Below are 26,471 nucleotides of genomic sequence, written 5' to 3' on the forward strand. Positions count from 1 at the left end.
AGACGTTTTCAAACGTTCCATGACCATCGAGATTCTCCGACTACAATTACTGTACTGATTAAAAGAACATAAAGTGTTATTGCAGAATTATGGCCTCTTCTGAGCTTTAGTCCTCATACACGGCTCTTAGGCTTGTGACACAGAGGTGATGTGAGTATTGTCTGAACATATGTTTTATGTGTGACGTCTTGGATTTTTTTTTCCCCCTCCAACCACAGCATGAATAGACTAAACACTTTGCCTCGAGGATTTGGCTCTCTCCCAGCTCTTGAGGTCCTTGATTTGACTTACAACAACTTGAATGAAAATTCTCTTCCCGGAAACTTCTTCTACCTTAGTAAGAAACTTTTAATTCTATAAATCTCCTTAAAATGGTACTTTGCGTTCCGAAAGTGAAATTTATTTGCCAGGGCCCAAACTCCAAGAGAAATTATTGGACGTATATATTTTTTTCTTCACACATTTCTTTTGAATATTCCTTCATAGCTCAGCAGTATGTATATTTGATATATAGTTACCTGACACCATTGCGCTCAAGTGGACTTAGTAATGTCATATTAACTTCCGGATAGAGATTATGTACCTAAATGAGATCAAGTCTCACATTTAGCTCAAGAACTTAACTTTCTTTTTAAAGAGCATGCCAAAGAAATATAATAACGAATGTGTCCTCGCATGTTGCTGGTAACTCTTTGTAAACTATTTCCCCAAAGATATTCCAACCAATTATTTATAAAAATGTTCCTTAATAAACCAGTAACAGAATTTTTGACATTTCCAAGCAGGATTCTTGTTTTAAGTCTTTTAAAAGGTACTTTCATTGATGTAGTCTATTTTGTCTGTAGTATGCAATCAAACATCAAGAAATCGTTTTTCACAGATAAACAGACTTTATCTTTTCACCTGTATTCTATGCAACCAAATTTCTGGCTGCAGATACTCCTAAAAATGAGGAAAAATAGATTTTTCCCAGAACTCACGAAATATTTAGGAGAGAGTTGCTTTCCTTAAATGAGTATTCTGTTTCTCCAAATAGTGACACGTATGGCATCCAGAGATTCTGCATTTTCTGAGCTTGTCTCCAAAATTTCTTTTATAACTTTATGCATATTCTCTCTCCCAGACTTTCTCAAACACATGGAGCCAATTCTAAAATATTTTCCTGGGCCATGAAGGAAATTTTGCTGTGTATATTGACATAGAGTTGTGTCAAATTTTAAAACATTAGAATGTAATTGAATACCTGTAAGCAAACAAAATAGACATCTGATGATACTTTTCCTGTTTGGTTAGGGATTTAAAAAGATGCCTTAGAAGTTTCTCATTCCGTAGTTTGGGGGTCATGTTATCACTGTGTGATATTGTGAACAAATTTCTGATTTGAAAAATTCTGATATTCTAAGTTAAGGTTTCTCTGTTTTAAAACTCCATGTCATTATGTTAGCCCCTTATTTTTGTCTTCACTTATTTTTGTTGCTAAGGCTATAGAAATAATTAACAATAATTAGTCTGATTACAGAAACAATGAACTGTGATTATGGTCTTCCTCACCTGAAAGCCTTTTAATTATTTATTTTTAACATACTTGCATTTAAATAACAGCTCTTTTGCTCTGAGCATTGATACAGGTGACCCTGGTTTTCTTGGTTATGCTTCGGATGCAAAGCATAAATGTGAATCAGAAATAATAGAAGAAATATCGCTATCATTTTTGAGAGTGTCTTGAAGCTCTGTGCCAAAAACTGCTGGTGCCCAGAGTTGTTAATTGTGTCAGTCCTCTTGTATATAGATGTTTTCCTGCACACACCAGCCCCACAATAAGCCAGTAAATCTAAGTTTGACCTGCTTCTTATTATTGTGAGCCCTAGGTGTGTCACAGGCTTTTCACCAAGCCCAGGTTATTAATCAAAGCTGACTCCCTTGTATTGATCAGACCTCAAATGGTTGGATTCCGTGCCACCCTGTTTATATATTGCTGTTTAATTTGCAGCCACCCTGCGTGCACTCTATCTAAGTGACAACGATTTTGAAATCCTGCCGCCAGATATTGGGAAGCTCACAAAGTTGCAGATAGTAAGTAATTTATCTAAATTCTTAGAAAATCAATTCAGTTCTGCAGCCCTTGTAAGAGTAGAATCAAGTCAATTTGAGCAGGAGTGTGGTTTGTTTTGCAGGAATCAACCACTCCTCCTGCTCCTGCTTCTCGTTCATCTGCAGGCACTTGTAAATAAATTGAAAGGATTGAGCCTTCAAAGGAGAGAGAGGGCACGGAAAAGGACGAGAGTTTCTGTTGAGCGCCTCTTGACGTGAACACTGTTCTGACAACTCCTTGTTTTCTTACATTTAGCTCAGCCTTAGGGATAACGACCTGATCTCGCTGCCTAAAGAAATCGGGGAGCTTACTCAGCTTAAGGAACTCCACATTCAGGGGAACCGCCTGACCGTTCTGCCCCCAGAACTAGGTAAGGTTGCTGACGAATGATCTCAATTTGGGGTTTAATTAATAACAATGATCCACATGCGCCAATTCTGAACAACCCTCTCTCCTCTTGGCAAACAGCCTCCACTGAGGTGCCTGTTCTGATCGTGTCTATGAGCGTTTGTCCTTGACCAGGGTTCAGCTGCTCGGGGCTTGACCTGTCCTGTGGCCGTGTTCAGCAGCCACATGGCACCCAGGCTTGGAGAAAGTGCTGATGTAGGACCAGCCAGCGTGGCCCCTGCCCGGGGCAGGGAGGAGAGCCCGAGCTGAGCAGTAATGGTCTTGTCTGAGGCTCCTTGTGTGCCAGCTGACGATTCTTAAAAATGTTCTAATCAAACCATCACTCTTTATTTTTTTAAAATCTTTTAATTTTTTTCAATCCCTTGAAAACTCATACTACATAAAGTATTTGTTACAGCTGCGTGAAATACCTTTTCTGGTCATGCCTTTGGTTCTCTTCTGACTCCATTTCCAGGGAGTCATAGATAGGGAATTGTTAAGTGGGTTCCAGCTGGGAATCCCTTGGTCCTGCTCCTGTGGCGGATGCCTCCTAATCCTCTCCCTGCTAATTCACCAGGACCAGAGCGGGCTTCTGACCTCCCTCAAAAGTATCATATCGTTCAAACCTGTTACTCTCTGGCTGAGGATTATTCTACCCCTCTGGAAAGGTTTTATACATTTGCCTCTCTTTGCTCATACAGACTCTCTGTATCCTCTGACTTCTTCATTCCATTGAGCTGTATTGTTTCGCAGGCTATGAATATTGGCTTTTCTGCTTCAAGATACCATAATTTAAAAAGAACACATTTAACCCAGAGTTTTTGGAGCAAGTACCTCAAAGGAGTCTGGTGATATGAAAGAGCGGTGCCAGTTATTGTTAATTGGAATGTAAGCACAAGGAGAGGAGGGTGGGGTTTTGTATTTGCTCCCTGCCCTGTGCCCCATGCTTGCCATGTGCTAGGCTTGAGGTGGGGTGCTTAAGGAATCACTACTGAACGGGTTAATGAAATGAGGGCCTCAGCAAGGTGTTGGGATGGCCATGCACAGCCAGAGCAATCCTTCCAGGTATAGAAGCCACAAGCCACACTTCCAGTGCTCAGGAGCCACATGTGGTGGCTCATGGTTACCCCTTGGGAAACACAAGTACAGAACGTTTCCGTCAGCCAGAATGTTCTGTGGAGCAGTCCTGGTCTAAAGGAAAAGCATTCACGTGATTTCATGGAACAAAGTTTCAGCCCCCCTTAGTCCATCCTCATCAGCAACTTTATAGTTGTAAAAAGCCTAGAGGAGTTTGTTCTGATTTCAAGGACTGCAAAGTAGCTCAGCCCCTCTCTTCATGGACTTACAAGTAGACACATCTCACTTTATTAGGAGGCTACAAAGAAAAGATCTTTGCAAAAGTTGTAAGACACAGAACTCCTTGTCAAAAGAAAATTTGTACAATGATTGTTAATAGTAGGGGTTACTGTTAGTAATACTTGGGAGGCTTTTGCAGAATACAGGTACCTACTTCTTCCCTTACCTACTGAATCAGATTCTCCATGTATGAGACTAATTCTTTTTTTTTTTTTAATTTTATTTATTAGAGAGTGAGTGAGAACGCGCCTGTGTGTACATATGGGTGGGGGAAGGGATAAAGGAAGAAGGAGAGAATCTCAAGCAGACTCTGTTGTATGTGGAGCCCAGTGTGGGGCTCGGTCTCACAAACCTGAGAGCTTGACCTGAGCTTAAATCAAGAGTTGGACACTTTGACTGAGCCACGGAGGTGCCCCAGGACTATTTCTTATGTAGTTTGGAAAAGCTCACTCCATGCTACCTTGGTTATTATGATTAGGAGAAATTTTTTTTAAGTTTATTTTATTTTCTTTTTTCAAGCAAAGAGGCAATGTAGGGCATTATTCAGAGATTTCTGTCAGATGATACTTTGTTAAAAAATAAACCTGGGTGAACACCTACATATGTACTTACATATTTTGAAATCTTAAGTCACTTATGCTATTTAAATACAACATCTAGTCATATTTATCTAACATTTCTGTTACACTCTCCAATAACGAATTATGTATTTTTTTAATTCAAGAGTAGAATTGAGAAAGTTACTAAATGATTTTATTTTTTAAGCCATACCTAGGAAAGCTTAATCTCAGCATCTGCCTCGTGGCAGCTTTCCCTAATTATAGGCGAATACTTAGCTGGAAATAAATGATGAACCCCTGGGAGTTTCTGTTACAAACTAAAGATAAAGACATATGTATTCTTTATTTTTGAATGGCGATTTCTTTTTTAGAATCAAGAATAATATAAATATTAATATAAAAATCACTGTTAGAGTAGCCAGTATGTATTAAGGTCTCCTGTACCAAAGCGCTGTGACAGGTACTTTTCTTTCTATATCTCTAGTAATTGTCATAAGACTCATAAGCCCACTTTTGAAAGGTGAGAAGACGGGAGCTTAGGGACAGCCATAGGGGCACAGCTATCAAGTCATAGAGGCTTGATTTGAACCCTGTCAGCCTATTTTCCGAGTCAGTATTCCTAACCACTGGTAGTGTTCTCATTTCCATTTTTGCCAGCCAAAGGATTCCCAGAAAGCGGTTTCCAAGTGTGAATAAAGCCCAGTGCTGGCTCCCTTCCCCAAGTGGCAGGAGAAGAGCTGCTACAGTGTGGCAGTCACGTGGCCGGCGGGGCTGGTGGTAAGCAGCAGGGCTGTAATAACACTGCAAAATGCAGAAGGGATGCCCTCGGTGACAGTTGCAGTTCCCAGGGCTGGGGCGGTTGTGTTGTCTTGGGGTTCTCCCCATCCTGCAGCCGTCCAGCCACAGTGGGAATGTCTTTGGTTTGACTTGTCCTCGGTAGCTAAGATGAGCCTCTGGAGCTGCCCTGTCTGGCTGACGAGCAGTGCTGGGGACTGATGAGCTTGTGGTGGGTTCTCTCTGTCCCTACAGCATCCCCCTGGCTGCAGGTTTGCTCCTGGGTACATCTTCATGTGTGGATGAGGGTCTCTCTTCTGTATGTTCATATTTTTACGTATTGAAATAAGCGAAGCAAGTGCTTTTGAGATTCCGGTGACATTTCCTTTAAAAAATCAATTTGGAGTTTAACAACTTGAAGCCTTGTTGGTAAGAGTATTTGAACCAAGCAAGGGTATCCAGATGACTTCTGACTTGTCAGGTCTGAAATGTTGAGGGACACAGCAGAATAAAGTCAGGGGCTTGGCTGGAATTTTTTCTATGTAATTATGTTCCTTCACTTCTGTGAGTCCCTGAATAAGTTACTTTACCTGTTGTGTCTGATTCCTAAACAGTAATGCCCTTGATTTGATGTTGGTCCATATGCCTATAATTAGATGCAAACTGGTCTGTCATTCACCCATTCATTTTTTCATTCTCATTCAGATATTCATTAAGTTTCTATGTTAGGCTGGTTCTTGTCTCCAAGGAACTTACTTTCTATTAAAGTAAAATTCACTTATTCATCAACTGCTTGTTGGGCCCCAGCTTTATGCTTATTTCTTGGAGATCTGACAAGGGACGGACTCCCCTGTGATCCTGCAGTGGAGGAGGGCAGATGAGTGGATGGATGGATAGCATATCAGATGATAATGCTCTGCAAAAAAAATTAGCTTGGAAAGGAGTGTCCCAATTGGGGGGGGGGGGCGGATATTACTCTGTTACATAGAGTCAACAGAGAAAGCCTCACTCATAAGTTGGTGTCATTTAAAGCAGAGACCTAAACGAGGGAGGGAGCTTTCCTGGTAGTAGGAACAGCAAGTGCAAAGGTCCTGAGATGGGCCATGTGTTTTAAGGAACAGCATGACTCAATGGCTGGAATGCAGTGAGCAAGGGGAGGGTTGGAAGAGGTGAGCTCATTAGGAAATAGGGACAAGATCACATGGGAATTGCTGGGCATCGTGAGGACTTGGGCTTTTGCTCTGAGTGAGGTGGTGTTGGCAGGCTGAGTAACGGCCCCCAGGTGCCCTCATCCCAGTCACCAGAAGCTGGGCATTTGTTAACTTGCATGGCCAAAAGCACTTTGCCAACGTGATTTAGAATCTTGAGGTGCAGAGATTATCCTGGATTACTGAGGTGAGCCCAGTGTAACCAAATGAGTTTTAGGATGAGGGAGGCAGGAAGGTCAGAGACAGTGGTCGCAGATGTTATGACAGAGTCAAGAGGTTGGAGTGATACATCCAACGTGGAAGGGGCCTTGAGCAAAGAATGTGGGCAGACTTCAGAAGCCAAAAAAACCAAGGAAATGGATTTTCCTTTGAAGCTTCCAGAAGGAATTCAGCCCTTCTGCATTCACCCAGGTGGCGATAATGGTCAGATTCTGGGTCGATTTCAAAGGTAGGATGACCGGGAATTGGTGATGACTCTGGAGAGGAGGAGAGAAGAGGTTGATTCTGAGGCTTTGGGCCTGGGGAGCTAAATGGGCAGGGAAAATAATGGGAAGGGGTCAGAGGAGATGTGGGGGTGGGGAGGCTAGTCATGAGTTGAGTTCGGGTGTCCTGAGTTTGAGATGCCTTCTGGATGTCTCATTGAGAGGGCACCTGGATAGTGGGGTCTGGAATTGGAAGAGAGGTCTGGGCTAGTATATGATTTGGGGCATTATCATCATAAATGTAATGCCACTGAGTGGCGGAGATTCCTTGGGTGTGACTGTGGAAGATAGAGCCCCGAAGCTCTCTGGTTCCTAAACACTAAATAAAGCCTGAAGGACTGGGGATCTTGTTGAGTGGGCCTGCTCCCACGCAGGTATTTGTGGCCAGGACAGGAACTGGGGACTGTGGCTTTCTCCGATTGGCCTCACCGTGGCTCCCCTGTGCTAGTGTAGTGGGCATGCTTCACTTCATAGGACAAGTGTTTTCCTGACATGTGCAGTTAATTCTTCCAGTGAAAGCAGGAAATAGACACAGGTGGGGCTCCTGGGAGTCTCAGTTAAGGGTCTGCCTTCGGCTCAGGTCATGATCTCAGGGTCCTGGGATTGAGTCCCATGTCGGGCTCCCTGCTCAGTGGGGAGTCTACTTCTCCCTCTGCCCCTCTCCCTGCTCGTTCTCTCTCTTTCTCAAATAAATAAATAAAATCTTAAAAAAAAAGAAAAAGAAAAAGGAAATACACACAGGTGAAATCTTCTGCTGAGCCTCTCTGAATCCGAAGGTCTCTTTGGGACCCATATTTTCAGCCACTAGTCAATCTCTTCAAAAGAATAGCAATGTGACTAAGTAAAATTTCACCCGGTTTCCTTTAGTGGAAGAATTAGTGAGTGGAATAGAGAAAAGGCCTCATTGCTAGGGAGGAAAGAAGGGCACATGTCACCAGGCTTGTGAACAGACGGAGTGCCAGAGTGGACAGCACTGGCACATCATGGTGATGTCAGAGCTGGTGGCTCTCTGAGCTGGCCTCTCTTCCATTTTTGCAGTTTCTCTCGCACATGAGCTAGCTGTCGTCTTAGAAACTGAAGATGTGAATTGTGCATTTTTGCATGGTCTCTGCTAAATTGTCCAGTGTTCAGTTACTTGCTCTTGCTGGGATCATTTTTGGTCTCTTGGCTTCTGGACAATCCTGGGAACTCCTCTCCTGCGTTTGTCACCCAGATAATTGCCTTTAGAGAAGGAGAGCACCTTGGTCAGCTAGGCATGCAGCAAAGCAAAGTGTTTTAGATGTTGGAACCTTGTCTATACCAATTTAAGCAGCCCGTGGGAGGGATGTATGCAATGCTACATACACCTGGGGCTAGCTGGCATAGTGTCCTGCTTTGTATGCCAGGAATCAATGGTAGTATTTTTTATTACAGAAATATGAGAAGCATATGTATCCTTTCTAGCACATTTGTGAAGAGTGGAAACAAACACTAATTCCATTCAAAGAGTAAGTGATGTCAGGAATTGAGAATTTCCCTCCAATTACAATTCTGTAGAATGAGCAGAGTGAAGAAAGAGGGGAGATACCAGTCTAAAATCCTTTGTATGGGGGTGCCTGGAAGGCTCAGTCAGTTAAGCATCTGCCTTCGGCTCAGATCATAATCCTGTGTTCTGGGAATTAAATAATAATCCACACCTAGAACTTAGCCCCATGTGAGGAATAAGTACAAATGCTTAGGAAATATTAAGTAACTGAACATAGGTACACAGATGCGTGTGTGTATATATGCGTGTGTACATGTAATACATGCACACATGGTGGATTTTATACTATAAAATTTTGACTATCTAGAGGCTGTTTTTTTGAAACCAGGGCTCATCTCAAACAGTCCAAGCATAGTGGTTGCCAGAGTCCCACCAGTTTGACAGGGAGAAGCGGTTACTGCTGAGCATCTGGCGAGGAAGAATGACTGAGAAGGTCGAAAAGCCAGAGTCTCTGGGGTACACGGATGGCTTGGTTTGTCCTGTGGGTCAAAGAATGGCTGTGTGTTAGCTACCTGTGTGGAAGCTGAGAAGCAGCACAGAAGGTGTCAGGAGAGGTGATGCAAGGCCCGGTGGAACAGTTCCACGTGACAAACACTTGGGGTGCACCGAGAGGCCTGGTAGGAAGTTAGGCTTTCAGTGCCATCCATTCAATTCCAGGGTCACAGTTTTAGTAATAAATGTGTAATTACACAAATTACATTTAGAAGGTGGGATGGAACTCCTGCCATAAGCCATGATAATGATAACTACACCAGGTTAACCAAGGAAAGGACCATTGGCTGCTGCTGCTATTGTTTTTTGTTTTGTTTTATTTTTTAAGATTTGTTTATTTTAGAGTGAGAGAGCAAGCATTAGCAGGAGGGCCGAGGAAAAGGGAGAGAGAGAAATCTCCAGCAGACTGTACTGATTGTAGATCCTGACGTGGAGCTTGACCTCATGACCCTGAGATCATGACCTGAGCTGAAACCAAGAGTTGGTTGGTCGCTCAACTGACTGCACCACCCAAGCACCCCTTGGCTGATTTTGCTTTTAGGATAGCGCGGTGGCCCGGGAGGCAGCGACCCAACGATCTCCTGACGCTACCCAGGGTGTGGTTACCGGGTTATGAAAGTACTTCGGGCCCGGGAGCAGGAGCCAGGCAAGGATAAAGTGGAAGACCTTACTAGTGCTCTGTTCATCTAAGTCTTGCTGCTTCTGGCAGAAGCTGGGGAAGGGATGGTTGTGGGTGATTTTGGTCCTGCCCCCATGTTAAATGTTTGCAAACATTGATCTAAAGGGTTCTAATAAAGAATTGAATTTCAAAAAAAAAAAATTTAGGATATAGTAAGGATATTTTAGGATATTTTAGGATATAGTAAGATATAAAAATACAGCATTTTATGGCGGGGAGGGGGGGGCCTCTGGAATAAATACTAACGAAGATGCATAGCTCCAAAGACTTTATTGTTAGTCTATGATATGGTTGCCAAATGTCATAATACATTAGTTGAAGAGAGCAGTATATAGCGAGTACCTTATGGAAGGTACCTTATGGAATTATAAACTGTGCTACTTGTGCAAAATTGTATTTGGCAGTTGATCATAAACATGTTTTTGAAGTTACTTTTAGGTTAGCTAGAATTACATAAATACCTCAGTTTTTACACAAAATATCATAATTTACAAGAGTTTCATAGACTTTTTTTTTTAAGATTTTATCTATTCATGAGAGACACAAAGAGGGAGGCAGAGACATAGGCAGAGGGACAAACAGGCTCATACAGGGAGCCTGATGTTGGACTCAATCCCAGGACCCCAGGATCAAGACCTGAACCAAATGCAGTTGCTCAACTGCTGAGCCACCCAGGTTCCCCAAGTTTCATAGACTTCAATCTCAGTTCTATAATGTAGGCAAGAAAAGTTCTTTGGCCAAATTTTAATGGTGGCAAAACCAAGGTGTCCAAGGAGATTGTGACTTGACCAAAGCAGCATTGCTGACATGGCCTGATACTGACAAAATTAGATTTTTAGTTCAGATCTTTTGACTTCAAAAATAAGCATTTGTCTAAAGAAAATGTGGTATATATATGTACAGTGGGATATCATACAGCCATAAAAAAGGATGAAATGATGCCATTTGTGACAACATGGATGGAGCTAGAGAGTATTATGCTCAGTGAAAGTAGACTGAGAAAGACACATACCATATGGTTTTACTCATATGTGGAATCTAAAAGAACCAAACAAAAAATAGAATCACATACAGTAAAGTGAAGGTTGCCGGAGGGAAAGAGGTGGGGAGATGGGCAAAATGGGTAAAGGGAATGGGAGATACAGGATTCTGGTTAGGGGATGAATAAATCTTGGGGATCAAAGGCACAGCGTAGTGAATATAGTCAGTGGTATTGTCATAGCACTCTGTGATGACGGATGGGAGCTACGCTTGTGGCAAAGTAGCATAATGTATAGAGATGCTGAATCCCTCTGTTGTACACCTGGAGCTTCATGAAACATTGGGTGCTAACTATACGCAAACAAAATTTTTTTAAAAAAGAAGCTGAAAGGGGTCTTGGGTGGCTCTGTCAGGTAAGTGTCTGCCTTCAGCTCAGATCATGGTCCCAGGGTCCTGGGATCAAGCCCTGAACTGGGCTCCCTGCTCACCGGGGACCCTGCTTCTCTCTTTGCCTGCTGCTCCCCATGCTTGTGCATGCGCTCGCTCTCTCTCTCTCTCTCTCTGTGTCAAACAAATAAATAAAATCTTAAAAAAAAAAAAGGTAAAAAGAACCCTCCCCCAAAAAGTATTCCTCTAAGTAGTTTATCCATAAATGCATTAACACTGAACCAATTAAAAAATCATTTATTATTAGATGACAGATTAGAGTGATTCCAAACAGATGGCTTAATTTTTATTCTTTGAAAAATAAAGAAAAAACGAGGACTAGAAAATCTTTACCAAACTTTCAATTTTGGTTGGAATTATATTACATGCTCTTACATTTTATTTCAACATACTTCACAAGAAATACTTCCTATTCTTTGATTCCCATGGTCTTCGTTGATAATCAAAAATGATTCCTGTCAGTCTCCTACATGATATTTTTTAATAAGTTCCATTTTATATATTTTATTTCAGCGAATTTTTAACCCCAGAAAATGCTCTAAGTGTGGATTTTAAAAATCCTAAGTGAATTATATTTCTGCCTGGTGAGTTATTGCCTTAAAAGGGGTGGGAAGTTACAACACATAAAACGTTTCCATTCTGTATTATAAATTTCAGGAAGCCCAATGTCAGGTTCAGTGTGATTGAACATGTGCATCAATCTGTGTTAACACCAGCTGGTAAGGCATGCCACTGTTTGCAGTGGACCATTCTTTGATTTAATAGGACACTAAATGTATTCTTGCCCTGGGAGAAATGCAGGCGGTACTGAGATTCTAGATTTAATTTTTTTTTTTTTTATTCCAGAGGCATATCTGTAACTACAGTTCCTATCACCTGAATACATATATATTATCTTACATTTATGTAGCATTTCCCTCAAAGCCATCTCCTAGATACTCTATTATTACTGTATTAAAAAAAATAAGCCATGTTACACTAACTTAGACCTGAATGGTAGTTTATGTGTGAATATCTTTTGAGGGGCCCAGGGCTGGGATAGGGGTGAAGTGTGGAGGATGGCGTCCTTTATGCTGGCGACAGCAGAGATTTAGATTTATGTTTATTTGGACCTTTCAGATTGGTCACGTTTTCAACTGAGTATTAATTCTGTGAGTTGACTCCCTGCTGCACAAAAGCATCCGATGGTGCCATTTGTACTTAAACTTTCAGGCAGCAGCACGCATTCTAATATTAATAAACATCCCCATGCTCATTGTCAACATATGTTTAGTGATTTCAGTAGAGCCCAGTACTCTCTGTTTTGCCCTTGTATTTGCCATTCTAAGAAGGATGGCTCTTCTCCTTGGACAGCCCTTATCTACCTTATGTCAGATTCTGACCTCCAGCTCCTTATGCACTGTATTCCTGTAAGCCTTTGGGTTTGGGGCACAGTACAGAAATGAAATAGACATGATCCCTTCCCTCATAAAGGGAATCTTTGAAGGAAACAGTGAAGCAAATAGTTGAAATGACTAATGGAAATTACAACTAATGCTCAAATCTGCTAGACTGCCAGCTCTGGGGGCGCCTGGGTGGCTCAGTGGATGATCCTCGGCATTTAGCTCAGGGCGTGATCCTGGGGTCTTGGGATAGAGTCCTGCATCAGACTCCCTGCGGGCAGCCTGCTTCTCCCTCTGCCTGGGTCTCTGCCTCTCTCTGTGTGTCTCTTATGAATAAATAAATAAAATCTTTAAAAAGAAAAAATAGAATGCCAGCTGTAGTGTTACACTTGAACTCCTATCCTTGAAAGTGTGCCACCGTGCCTTTCTCTTACCTTGGTTGCTCCAAGAGCCTCCTAACTGGTTTTCTTCCTATTTTGCTCCATCCAGTGCATTCTTGATCGCACACTCAAGGTACTTTTATGAAATCACACAGTGGGTTACACATCACTTCTGTGATTAGAATTCTTTAAGGTACCTGTTGAGCTGTAAGACCCCAGATGACCTGGCCTCCATGTTTTTAGGCTGTTCTGGCCCCTCACTCACTCATGGGCTATTCTCAGTGTCTGCTTCCTAGTTCTTTATGATGTTTGCTCTCTGCTTGGAATTGTCATCTACTGCAGAGGTAGTACCTTCAGGTATCAACTCATATGACATTTTTTCTCAGCCCTTTCTTGACCATTCACTGTCCCACCTGTCCCTTCCTGTTATTTTTTACTATGGCATGTTTTTTTTTTTTTCATGCAGAGATCTTTTATTCACCAAATATTTATTCAGCACCAACATTGTGTCATGTGCTATTCTGAGTCCCTTGAGAGAGATCAGTGGGTGGTAAGGGGGAGGAAAGAAAAACCCTGCTTTCTTGTAGGCTTGGATCTATGATCAGCTCAAATTAAATTTTGTGTATGATATAATTTTTTTCATATAAGTAATTTCTCTAGCACTATTAAAGAAAAGAATTTCTTTCTCCTAAAGAATTGCTTTGGTGCTTTGTCAAAAGCTAATTTGCTATATAAATGTGGGTGTATTTCTAGATTGTATATTATGTTCCCTTGTTCTACCTTTATAGCAGTACCACGTTGTCTTGATGGCTGTAGCTTTGTAAGAAGCTTTGAAATCATATAGTGTAAATTATTTTTTTTCAAAATTGTTTTGGCTAGCCTGTGTCCTTTATACATGCATATACATTTTAGAATCAGCCTGCTGGGATTTTGATTGGAATTTGACTGGACTGACAGATCAATTTGGAGAGAATTTGCATCTTAACAATATAGAGCCTTCTGATCTGTGAACATGATATATTTCCCCATTTGTTTAGGTTTTTAAAATTTCTCTTGGCAATGTTATAGTTTTTACTTGCATATATTTTGTTAAATTTATCTTTAAGTATTTTAGGTTTTTGATACTATGTTGAGTGGAATTTTTTAAATTTCATTTTTCATTATTGCTAGCACTTAAAAATACAACAGCTTTGTGTAAATTGACCTTAGTTCCTGTGGTTTTTCTTAATTTTCTTCTAAGTCTGGTAGGGTCTTTGTTGGCTTACTTGTTTTGCCTTTTTTTCCCCTTGTGGCATAGCTCCTAAGATTTTCTACATATATAATCATCTTGTCTCCCCCCAAAACACACTTGTGTTTCTTTTTTTCCAAGTACTATTCTGTATTGTTTTTCTTGTCTTATTACACTGGCTAGACCATCCACTGCAATGTGGAATAGAAGCAGTGAGAATAAATATCCTTGCCTTATCTTGATCTTGAGGGGAGAGTATTCTTGTTCATTGTTAAATAGATATTAGTTAGGGGATCCCTGGGTGGCGCAGCGGTTTGGCGCCTGCCTTTGGCCTAGGGCGCGATCCTGGAGACCCGGGATCGAATCCCACATCAGGCTCCCGGTGCATGGAGCCTGCTTCTCCCTCTGCCTGTGTCTCTGCCTCTCTCTCTCTCTCTCTGTGACTATCATAAATAAATAAAAATTAAAAAAAAATAGATATTAGTTATATGTCTTTAGAAAACACTTTTTAAAAAAATCGGGTTGAAGAAGTTTTCTTTTATTCCTAGCTTTCTTCAAGTTTTTATGAATGGGTATTAAAAATTGCCCAAAACTTTCTTTGCTGCTATTGAGGTAATCATGTGATTTTTGTCCTCTGGTAGGCATCATCCAGGGTGTCTCCTAATGATCACTGTATTCTGGTATTCACACCCTTATGCAGTCTGCTACCATTGGTCTCTGTGACCAGTACAACAGAAATAACGACATGTCACTTGTGAGACTAAATTATAAAAGACACTGCAACTTCTAATTTGTGAATGCTCTCTTGCCCTTTCTCTCTTAAATAAGTTGCTCTTTGGGAAAGCCAGTTGTCATATTATAAACAACCTTAGTGAGTAAACTTGAAAGTGGATCATCCAGCCCTAGTCATTAACTAGCCCCAAGCTGGCAACTTGATTATTTCCTGAAAGTCCCTGATCCAGTATTACCCAGATAAGTCACTCTCAGATTCCTGAGAGTGTTACAATAATAAGCATTATTTGTGGTAAGTTTCAAGGTTTGGAGTACTATGTTATACAGTAGTAGTTAACTAATACATCTCCTTTATTTGCCAGTGTGGCAAATTGTGTTGATTGTTCATGTTAAATTAGTCTTGTAGTTTTGAACTAAAGCCCACTTGGTATTACTGTATTGTCATTTTTTTTTTCTTTTTGGTGAAAGTGTTACTGAAATTTACATGCCATATAATTCACACATTTTAAGTATGCGATTCAGCATTTTTAGTATGTTCAGAGTTGTATAACCATCGCCACAATTTTAGAACATTTGTTTAGTTTAAAGAGAAACTCAGGGCCCATTAGCTATGATTCCACAATTCTCCTGTCTCCCCAAGTTTGGCTCTTATGTTTTGAATTTTGATCCATTTAATTTTTGTATGTAATGTGATAAAGATTCAATTTCATCGTTTTACATGTAGCTTTTCAGTTGTCCCAGCTCCATTTATTGAAAAGACTGTATTTTCCTCATTGAGTGGTCTTGGTATCCTTGTTAATTAATAGTTATTTGGCCATAGATGAATAATTTTGTTTCTAGACATTCAAGTCTGTTTCACTGGTTTATAGGTCTCTCCTATGTAAGTTCTACACTATCTTTAATACTGTTGTCTTTTATTAAGTTCTAAAATTGGGACATAGTAGTTCCAACTTCGTTTTTCTTTCACAAGATTATTTCAGCTATTTTGAGTCCCTTGAGTTTCCATATAAATTCTAGGATCAGCTTATCAATTTTTGCAAAGAAGTAAACGAGTCTTCTGACAGGGATTGCATTGAATCTGGATTATTTTGAAGAATATTACTATCTTAAATTTGAGATCCATGAACGTAAAGTGTTTTTTCATTTATTTAGATCTTCTTTAATTTCATTTAACAATATTTTGTCAACTCTAGAATATATACTTTACGCTTCCTTTGTTAAATTTATTCCTAAACATTTTATTCTTTTTGATGTTATTGTACTAGAATAGTTTTCTTATTTTCACTTGTTCATTGTTAGTATATAAAATACAATTGATTTTTATATTGATCTTGTGTCCTGTAATGATGGTGAACTCATTTATTAGTTTCAGTTTTTACTGGATTCCTTAGAATTTTCTGTATACAAGGTCATGTCATCTGCAATTATAGTTAGTTTATACTTCCTCCATTCCAATGTAGAATGGAATTTTGTTAAATTTTATTCATTTTCTCACCTAATTGCTTTGGCTGCAACCTCTAGAAAAATGTTAAGTATAAGTAACAAGAGCAGACATCTTTATCTTATTCCTCATTTTATTAGGTGGAAAGCTTCTAGTCTTTCCCATTAAATATGTTTTCTGTGAGTTATTCGTAATGACCTTTGTCAGGTATAGGAAGTGCCCTCTGTTCCTTGTTTGTAGGATGCTTTTGTCATGAAAGGGTATTGTTGGATTTTGTTAAATGCTTTCTCTGCATCTATTGAGATAATCATGTGGTTTTCATTTTGTATTTTTGTTTTTATATGTTTCTGGTTTTGATTTGCTTACATTTTCTTGAAAATTTTTTCACAGAATTCAGTTCATGAGGAATATTGGTCTTACTTTTCTATATGTCTTTTTACAGTTTTTGTATCAAGAATATCCTGGTCTCATAAAATTTGTAAAATTGATATTTTTAAATGTCTGAAAGAATTCATTAGAGAACCTCTATGGGTCTTGAGTTTTCTTTGCTAAAAAGTTTTGAATTATGAATTCAGGGTTTTCATAGATATAAGGCTCCTTAGGTGTTTCTTTTTTTTTTTTTTTTTTTTGGTGTTGGTAATTTTGTGTTTCTTCTAAGATGTTCTATAGCATCTATGATGATATTCTCATTTTTATTTATATTAGTAATTTATGTTTCTCTTCTTTGCTTTTGATTGGTCTGGCTTAGGCTTTATCAATTTTATTTCTCTTTAAAAACTGGTGTTGCTTGAATTCCTTTTTTCTTTTGTTTAATGGATTTGCTTTTCTTCTACTCACTTCGAGAATAATTTGCTCTGATTTTTCTAATTTCTTTAGGGGAAAACTTAGATCATTAATTTTCAGTCTTTCCATTCTAATATAACCATATATAGAAGCATAGAGAGTATTTCTCTCTAATCGTTGTTTGAGCTACATGCCATGCAGTTTTGTGTTTTAACTCATTCAATTAAAAATATTTTCCAATTACCTTGTAATTTCTTCCTTGATATGTGGTTTATTTAAAAATTTTACTTATATTTTTATTTTAGAGAAAGAGGAGAGCACGTGTGTGAGGACAGAGAGAGTTTCAAACAGACTCCATGCTGAGCATAGAGCCCAGTTCAGTGTTCATTCTATGACTCTGAAAAACATGACCTGAACCAAAACCAAAAGTCAGATGCTTAACCAACTGAGCCACCCAGGTGCCCTGCCATGTGGTTTATTTAGGGATTATATTTTTCAAGATTTTGCAGTCATTTTAATATTGATTTATAATTTAATTATGATCAAAAATCATAACTTGTATGATTCTCCATTTTAAAAAGTTTATAGACCTATTTTACAGCCCAGCATATTGTCTGTATTGATGAATTTTTCATTATACACACATGAAAATATTATGTATCCTATAGTGTTCTATAAATGTCAGGTTAAATGGGTTGATATGTTAAAACCTCAAGTAACAGTGTTAGAATTTTTTTTAAGTAGGCTATCTTTTAAATAAGTTAAAGAAAGAGAAAAAATCTTTAATATTTACTGACAGACATTTCTAGTGCTTTTTACCCCTTGATATAGAGCTGAGCTTCTATTTGGTAATACTTTCATCCTGAAGAATTTCCTTTTATATTTCTTGTTGTATCATTTGACCACAAATACTCTCAACTTTTTTCATTTGAATTATCTCTATTTTGCCTTCATTTTGAAGAATCTTATTCTAGATACAAAATTATAGATTGACAGTGTTGTATTTTCTTTTCAGCACTTTAAAGGTAGTGTTCTGTTGTCTTCTACTTTGCATTGTTTTGGTGTCATTTTTACCATTGTTGTCTGTATGTAATGTGTCTATTTTTCTATGATTGCTCTTAAAATTTTCTATCTTCATCATTAGTTTTCAGCAGTTTGTCTTCCTGTGGTTTCCTTTGTTTCTACTTCTTGATGGTTTTATAGAATTTTTTTTGGAGTATGGGTTTATAGTATTCATCAGATTAGATAAATGTTATATTTCTGTATTTACCTACTTATTACTTATTAGCTAGCTAGCTCTCATTTCTCTTTCCTCTTCTGGAAGTCAGATTATACTTATGTTAGACTGCCTGATGTCTTCCACAAGTCAACTGCATAAAGCTTTCTTTTATTTCTTTTTTAGACCCTGTCCCCCCTCTTTGTGGTTCAGCTTAGGCAGGTTTTTTTTTTTTTTTTTTTTCCTATGTCTTCCAAGTTAACTGACCTTTCTGTAGTGTCTAATCTTCTGATAAGCCTCTTCAGTGAAATTTTCGTTTCAGATCTTATATCTTTCAGTTCAGGTATATCCATATAGTTCTTGTAATTCCATTTCTCTATTAAACAGTTCCTATTTATTTCCTTATTATATTCATATTTTCCTTCAAATTCTTAAACACATTTTAAGTAAACGTTCTAACATTTTTTTGTCTACTGATGTAATTTCTGAATCTGTTTCTGTTGACTAATTTTTCTCTTGTTTATAGATCACCTATTTCTCTGCATGTCTAGTTTTTTTTTTTTACTATAATTCATAGATATGAATAGTCTATTTTTGAATGCGTAGATGTTATTGTCTCCTTTTGAGTTTCATTTAGGGAGGAAATTAATTTCTTTGTGATCAGTTTAATTTATTTCAAGGCCTCCTTTAAACCTTGGTTAGGGTTGGTCCAGACTAGACTTTCTTTGTAGGCTCCATTAGTCCTTTCCTAAGACCTCTGGGATCTCTTTTGAATGACCAGGGTACATTGCAGTCTCTCCTTTCTGGCCAGTCTGCTCTCTGGCCAGATTCATTTCCAATCTGGAAATGAATATTCTGTATAGCCCTGTGCACACTCCAGTAATTGTTTGGTTTTATCTCCTCTGTATTTTTCCCTTTGTTATTTTGTTTTCATTCTTAGCCTTGAGGAGACTTGCTCTGGACATTGCAGTTATTATTCAGCCAAGTGGTCATGGGAACCCTTGTGCAGTTATCTGGAACTCTTTTACTTTATAGCTTGTTTCTACTATCCGGCCCCACTAGTTCCTGCTACCTGAGTAGCGTCAAACTCTCATCTCTCTCCTTTCACTGAGCAGTGTCGCCATAATGTTTGATCTCCCACTTCCTGCATGACTATCTGAAAATGCTTCCAGGGGAAATGTCAGTTGATAATGGGGTTCCACATACTTATTTTCCTTTTCTTAGGGATGAGTCTGGCACTGCCTCTTGCAGTATCTAGAAGGAATTATATTACACATTTTTTTTTTTTTCTGGTGACTTTATCATGGCTAGAAGCAGAAGTCTGGATTCATTTTTGATAATTTTCAGTGTGAACGAATGGAATAGAATTATTTTTCTGTCTCTTTCTTGTCTGTTTACACAATCTCAAGAAGTGATTTTTACTCAGTTTGTCCTCTCAGCCTTGCACTCACTGGCTAGGTGCTGTAACAGGCATGGAAATATTAAGGTTGTCATCTTCCATAATACTTACAAATGTCAAGATCATTTCCACTTTCATTCTTGGTATTACCCTGTTTTTAACTCCTAGAATATTCTGGGGGGTATTCCTGGTCTTAACTGCTTGCTTGCTTGTTTATATATATATTATTTATATAAATAAAGTAAACTCTCTCCCCAACATGGGGCTCAGACTCACGACCCTGATCAAGAGTTGCATGCTCTACTGAGCCAGCCAAGTGTCCTGGTCTTAACTGCTCTTTGAATTATCTTGTGATCCACTATTATAAGTTAAGACCATTAAATTTGTGACAGCTGCCATAAAAAGTACCACAGAATGGGTAGCTTCAGCAACAGAAATTTATTTTCTCGTGGAGGCTAGAGGTTCCAGATCATGGTATCAGTAGAATTAGTCCCTTCTAAGGGCTGTATGGAAAGGATCTATTCTACACCTCTCTACTAAGCTTATAGATGGCTGCCTCCTCTGTTCTCATGGTGGTTCCTCTCTGCACACACATATCACTCTAGATGTTCAGATTTCCTTTTCCTATAAGTACAGGATTAAAGCCTACCCTAATAACCTCATTTTAGCCAAATGACATCTGTAAAGACCTTCTCTTCAAATATAGTCTCATTCTAAGGGACTAGAAGTTAAGACTTCATGAATTTCAGGGGAGAAGGAACAATTTAGCCCATAGCACCAATAATTTCTCTCATCTCTTTATTTATAACCTTGCTGTAAAACTTGATATCCTGTCATATTTCATTGTTCACCTGCTTATGCCTTTAATCCCTTTTAATTTTTATTTTTTTTTAATTAAGTTTAATTTTTATTTTTTTAAACAGGAGAGGAAGGTCAGGGGGAAAGGGGGAGAGAGAAACTAAGCAGGCTCCATGTGCAACACAGAGCCCAATGTGGGACTCGATGTCAAGACCCTGAGCTCATGATCTGAGCTGCAATCAAGAGTCTGAGCTTAACCGACTGAGCCACCCAGGCGCCCTGCCTTTAGTCTCTTTTATTTTGCAACAATATGTCAGGTTCCCTTAAGCAATCTTTTTAATCTTTTCAAGAATCACTGACCCCCTTCAGACACCAGGGAAACCTATAGAGAGCTGCTCTCCCCAAAATGTATATTTTCACACAGGAAATTTTACATACAAGTGGGGAATTGTAGGATGCCCCCATCCATCCATGCACCCACAAATGTTCCTTTGTTTTAACCCTTCAATTGTAGTTTCTGTTAGCTCACTGTTGGCGTCATTTATGAATCTTCCAGATCGTACTGAGTCACATGCAAATAATGAACATTGACTGAGCCCAGGTACATGAATGGATCGTGCAAAAAGTTATAGCTACAGAAAGAGAAAAGAAATCCATCACTCATGGTCAGCTCTCTCTCAAATCTAGTTCATAGGCTATAGTGGTAGGTGGTCATATATAAACTTTTAGGAGGTGTTGGCTTTTTTCCCTTGCATTTAAAGAAGTTACGTGCCACAATGTGAGGCAGATAAATCATGATTCACTACAACAGCAGCGTTACAGTCAGTTATATAAATTGCCAGTGAAGCACTAAATCTGTCACTTTGTGTGTTCTGACCATTTAACAGTTGGAATAGTGTTGCAAAAGAGGACTGACTGGAAACAAAAGAAGCAAATGCAGTGGCAGATGCAATTAGTAAGATCAATGGTTGGTGCTAAAGGTTCATTGTTTGGTCATTTCGGTTGGCCAAAGGAAGAGGGATTGCTATCCAAAACACTCCACTAGCTATAATCTGCTGGAAGAGAATGCAGAAAAGTTAGTTGCCCAACTTTACAACAGTGTGGAGAATATTTTTCTGCTTACTATGTTCCCAGGACGGTGGCCAGAAGGTCATGCTTCACTTGTTCTTTTCATTCATACTTTTGATTGATGATATAGAACTTTTGCTCACTCAGTATACTTCTTTCTAAAGTAATTTATTATTGTTATTATTATTATATTATTTTTACCTTAGCTGTTCGCTTCTTTAAGAAAAATCTCCTGACCATGTTTGAATCCTTCCTGACCATGTTTTGAGCCTCAATTTATTACAACTCTCTTATTTCAAACTAGAAGATTTTGTGCTGTCAAATGATAACCGCAGAGCTGCATGAACTGTAGCAAACACCACTTTGTTTTTTTTTAAGATTTATTTATTTATTCATTTATTCATTTATTCATTCATTCATTCATTCATGAAAGACAGAGAGAGAGAGAGAGAGAGAGAGAGAGAGAGAGGCAGAGACACAGGCAGAGGGAGAAGCGGGCTCCCTGTAGGGAGCCCGAGTGGGACTTGATCAGGGACTCCAGGATCACGCCCTGAGTCGAAGGCAGACACTCAACCACTGAGCTACCCAGGAGTCCCTCAAACACCACTTTGAATAACAAGTTTTTGTGTTGCTAAGTTTTTTGTAAGTTGGCGTTTCATTGTCTTAGAGCGGTTTTGATAAGTGTGACCCTGAAAATGTGTCAGTAATAGTGATAATGATGATCCTAATAGCTAGATACCTCTTCTAAATCAGATAGTTATTCCTAAATAAGATATACCCATGAGATGGGGTAACTGTTTTGCCCATTTTACAGATGAGGGAACCAAAGGCTAGAGGAGGTGACTTGACAGAGTCAGACTCCAGGCTTTTCACCATTATGTGTGCTGTGTGGCAGTGATTAGGAATCTGCTAAGTGCTTCACAGGTGGGTATTCTCTAACATCTTTGCAAGCTTTGTGAGAGACATAGAGTTCCCTCTTAATGGAGCCAATAACCTAATGAAACCTGAGAAACGGTTTAGGAGCTGTTTAATTGGGACACCAAGCATACCTGCAGGAGGACTGCAGCTCAGACAAAGATCATCATGGCTTCACATGGTCTAAAAAAATGTCATGGGCTTATGGAGCTTAAAGAACAGAAATTTCTCAGCATTCTGGAGACTGGAAAGTCCAAAGTCAAGGTGTTGGCTGATTGGTTTCCATTGAGGACCCTCTTCCTGGTTCGTAGAAAGATATCTTCTTGTAATTTCTTCACGTGGTAGAGAGACAGGTTATCTGTCTGTGTCTCTTCTTATAAGGGTACTAATCTCATTCATGAGGATCTGCCAATGTGACCTGATAATTTGGCAAAGGCCTCACTTCCAAATACCATCACATTAGTGGTTAGGGCTTCAATAATAATAGGACAATCAGCATATAGCAAGTAGAGATGAGAGTTCAGCTGGCCTTTAAAAAAAAAAAAAGATAGCAATGATATATATTAAATTATTAAATTTCTTGCCTTAGGTACACATTTAATCTATTATTTTGCCACTGTTCTTACCTCCTCAATACCTTCATTCATTAACTAATCACAACTCCTGTCTATTTTTCATTTAGTTATGTATTCTGTGACTGGTTAGACAACTCTGAGCATCCCAATGATGAAACTGCTAATGCTGTTCTTTACCATTTAGGTCAGCTGGTTCCTAGAGTTTATGGCATCATGCACTACTTAAGGAACCCGATGAAAGCTGTGGATTCTCTCTAGGAAAAAAAAATGTGTATACATGACCATTGGAACTGGGGTTAAAAATCTCTGTATTCTCTCTCTCCCCTGCCCCTTTAAAGTAAATAAATCTTTAAAGAAAGAAAAGGGGGCGCCTGGGTGGTTCACTTGGTTAGGCGTCTGACTCTTGATTTTGGCTCAGGTCATGATCTCAGGGTTGTGAGATTAAGGTCCAAGTTAGGCTCCGTGCTCAGTAGGGAGTCTGCTGGAGATTCTCTCTCTCTCTCTGCCCTTCCCTCTTCTCACATGCTGTCTTTCTCTCTCTCAAATAAATAAATCTTTAAAAAATCTCTGCCTGGGGACGCCTGGGTGGCTTAGTTGGTTAAGTGTGTCTGCCTCTGGCTCCAGTCACGATCCCGGGGTCCTGGGATTGAGCCCCCGCATTGGGCTTCCTGCTTGACATGTAGCATGTTTCTACCTCTCCCTCTGCTACTTCCCTTGCTTGTGCTCACTTGCTTTCTTGTCAGATAAATATATTTTTTAAAAAGATTTTATTTGAGAGAGTGAGAGAGAGCATAAGCTGTGTGAGAGACAGGTGGAGAAGGCGAGGCAGACAGACTCCTTGCTGAACAGGGAGCCTGTTGCAGAACTCCATCCCAGGACCTTGAGGTCATGACCTGAGCTGAAGGCAGACACTTCACTGACTCAGCCACCCAGGCACCCCTCCTGTTAGATAAATAAATAAAATCTTTAAAAAAGAAAATATCTGCCCTGACCTTACCATATCAACTTAACCACTATTAAAAGGCACATACTTTTCATCTCTCAGTAAGAAAAATTAACAGAAGAACATGTTTTGCAAGAGATGGTAGGTGGCCAACCGTATGAAAATCTAGTCACCATCATTTGTGATCAGAGAAATGCAGGTTAAATTGTATTGCCATTTTTTAATATATCAGTTAACAAAGACTTTAAAATAGAATAATACGGAGTGATGGTGAGGGTTTGGTGAAATGAATATTTTCATACATTGCTGTTGGGTGGTAAATTCGTGTTGTCATACATAACTATATGTGTTGGGCACTGTAGAAGCTCCTCACCTTTTCTAGTAGTATGTTTCTTTCTGGAGATCTGTCCTCAAGAAGTAATCCAGAACTCAGTTAACAAAGACTTTAAAATAGAATAATACAGAGGGATGGATGTGTGTGTGTGTGTGTGTGTGTGTGTGTGTGTGTGTGTGTGTGTTGCCGCAGTATTTATAGTGAAAATTTTGAAGCCACCTTAAAGTCCAACGAGAAAAGAATGGTTAAATAAATGCTGGTAGATTATGGAATAATAAAATGACATGGGAAATGCTAACAACAGCACACCGTAAGGTTGAATCTACAGTGTGATTCTAATTATAGAGAAATGTTTACATAGCTACATTAAAATGAAATTAATCAAAAAGTTTTTGACTAAGATCTTTGTATATTGGGACTCTAGGTTTTTATTTTTCTAGTCCTTTTTTTTAATTCTTCAAAATTTCTACAATGTATTTGTTTAGCTTTATTAACTATTATCAAGTTAGCTTTCTCTGCCCAACAAAGTGCCACAAAACCTAGTGGATTAAGACAAAGCCATTTTATTTGCTCCTACTTCTCTTGGTCTAGACTGTCAGCTGGTATTTCCTTGATTTTCTCATGCATTCAGAGTCAGCTGGGGGTTGGTGGTTGAGGATGCTCTCACTTACATATTTGGGGGCTGGCAGGCTGGCAGCCAAGCACTTGCCAAGTCTCAGCTTGGTTTATATTTGCTAATGTCCCATTGTACAAAGCAAGTCACAAGAGTGAGCCCAGGGTCACTGTGCGAAGGAAGTAAGGGCACTGTCACAGAGGGGGTTATTGTAAACTGTTTTTGCAAGCTATCTTTAAAATTCCATTAAAAAAATTATAAGAGACTCCTCCCTAACCTAAAGTCCTGACTTGATAGCCTCAGAGTCATAGTGTCTTTGCGTTGGTGATGTCATATATGTCACCTGTTTATTCCTTCATGACCATGATGAGTAGGGGAGAGAGCAGTGAACACATAACTGACAAACAGCTGGTTCTTCACTGGTTTTCCAGCCTCCTGTGCCCTGCTCTGCCTTCCCCAGTTGAAGTAGCCAGGAGCTTGGGATTGTCCAATAATTTTTCTTCCTCGTTAACTGAAACTTCCTACCATACACAGAAGACAGCCAGTATCATAGCAATGGCATGGAGGTTAATGGGCTTAACAGAGAAGAATGCCCATATTCGGGGCCTGATAGGAAGTGCAGTTTTGTTTTTATACTTTTGCTAATATTGTTTTATAGCTTCTGTAAGAATGCAAATGCATTTAATTTGCAAATTTTCCGTGTCAAGGTAAAAATGTCTTCTATTACTCTCACTTTGGGTGACAGGGAGGCAACAATTTTTGTAGACATCTTATGAATCGTCTGTTGAGGCATTTTTTAAAAAGTGATGCTGTGAATAGCTGGAAGAGCTAATGTAGTTAAGCACCCGGAATATTTTTTCACAGTGTATTTGTTTCCTGTTGGCGCAGTAGCAGATTGCCACAAATTTATTGCCTTGAAACAATACCAATTTATTTTCTAACGGTTCTGGAGGTCAGACATCTGAAATCAATTTCACGGACCTAAAATCAAGGTGTCAGCAGAGCTGGTTCCTTCAGAAAGCTCAGTGGGAGAATCCAGTTCCTTGCCTTTTTCAGCTGTAGTGTTTGCTGCATTTTTTGCTCTGTGGTCCTCCCATTGGTTGCTTCCTCATTCCTCATAGCAGGACCACTGTAATGATATCAGGCCCACGGCGGGGGTGGGGGGTGGGGTGGGGGTGAGGGGGGCTTCCCATTTTCCAATTTTCCAATTCTTAATCACATCTGCAAAATCCTTTTTGCTATATAAACTGACATTCACAAGTTCTGGGGATTGGGACATGAAGATATTTGGAGGACCATTGTTCCCTATCACACATAGTAATTGTTGTACATGTGAGCTTCATAATACAACTACAATTGTGCATATCATTTCTTTTTAACCCCCTTCTTGGTGGGCCCACCTCGCATCTTCCAGAATCTTGTAAACTGGCTGGTCTGTGTGATATCTCTTGACTTCAGGATCCTAATTCCACTGAGATTTGAGTCTGCGTTTTTGATGATGGGTGTAGGTGCATGTACAGCTTGATTTTCATTATTCATATTGAATAGAAATGAAGTTTGTATTGCCTGCTTCACTCATTCTATGTATTGGTATTATGACTAATAGTTTCTAACACAAAACTATTTTGAAATAGGAGTGTTTCATGACGTATTTTGACAGCAGCAATGTCATGCTTCTAGC

At 39.3% G+C, this 26,471-nt stretch overlaps 1 protein-coding gene across 2 annotated transcripts in view; it reads left to right on the forward strand.

Moving 5' to 3' along the window:
• RSU1 (Ras suppressor protein 1) overlaps positions 1–26,471 on the forward strand; it is a 197,841-nt gene that overhangs the window by 65,270 nt on the left and 106,100 nt on the right. For both annotated transcript variants that reach the window (XM_026016013.2, XM_026016022.2), the window contains 3 exons: positions 219–337; positions 1,991–2,073; positions 2,348–2,462. In XM_026016013.2, coding sequence (XP_025871798.1) covers positions 219–337; positions 1,991–2,073; positions 2,348–2,462 — 317 coding nt within the window. The remainder of the gene's footprint in view (positions 1–218; positions 338–1,990; positions 2,074–2,347; positions 2,463–26,471) is intronic.

The sequence above is a fragment of the Vulpes vulpes genome, chromosome 2 (assembly GCF_048418805.1).
Source record: "Vulpes vulpes isolate BD-2025 chromosome 2, VulVul3, whole genome shotgun sequence".
Classification (NCBI taxonomy): domain Eukaryota; kingdom Metazoa; phylum Chordata; class Mammalia; order Carnivora; family Canidae; genus Vulpes; species Vulpes vulpes.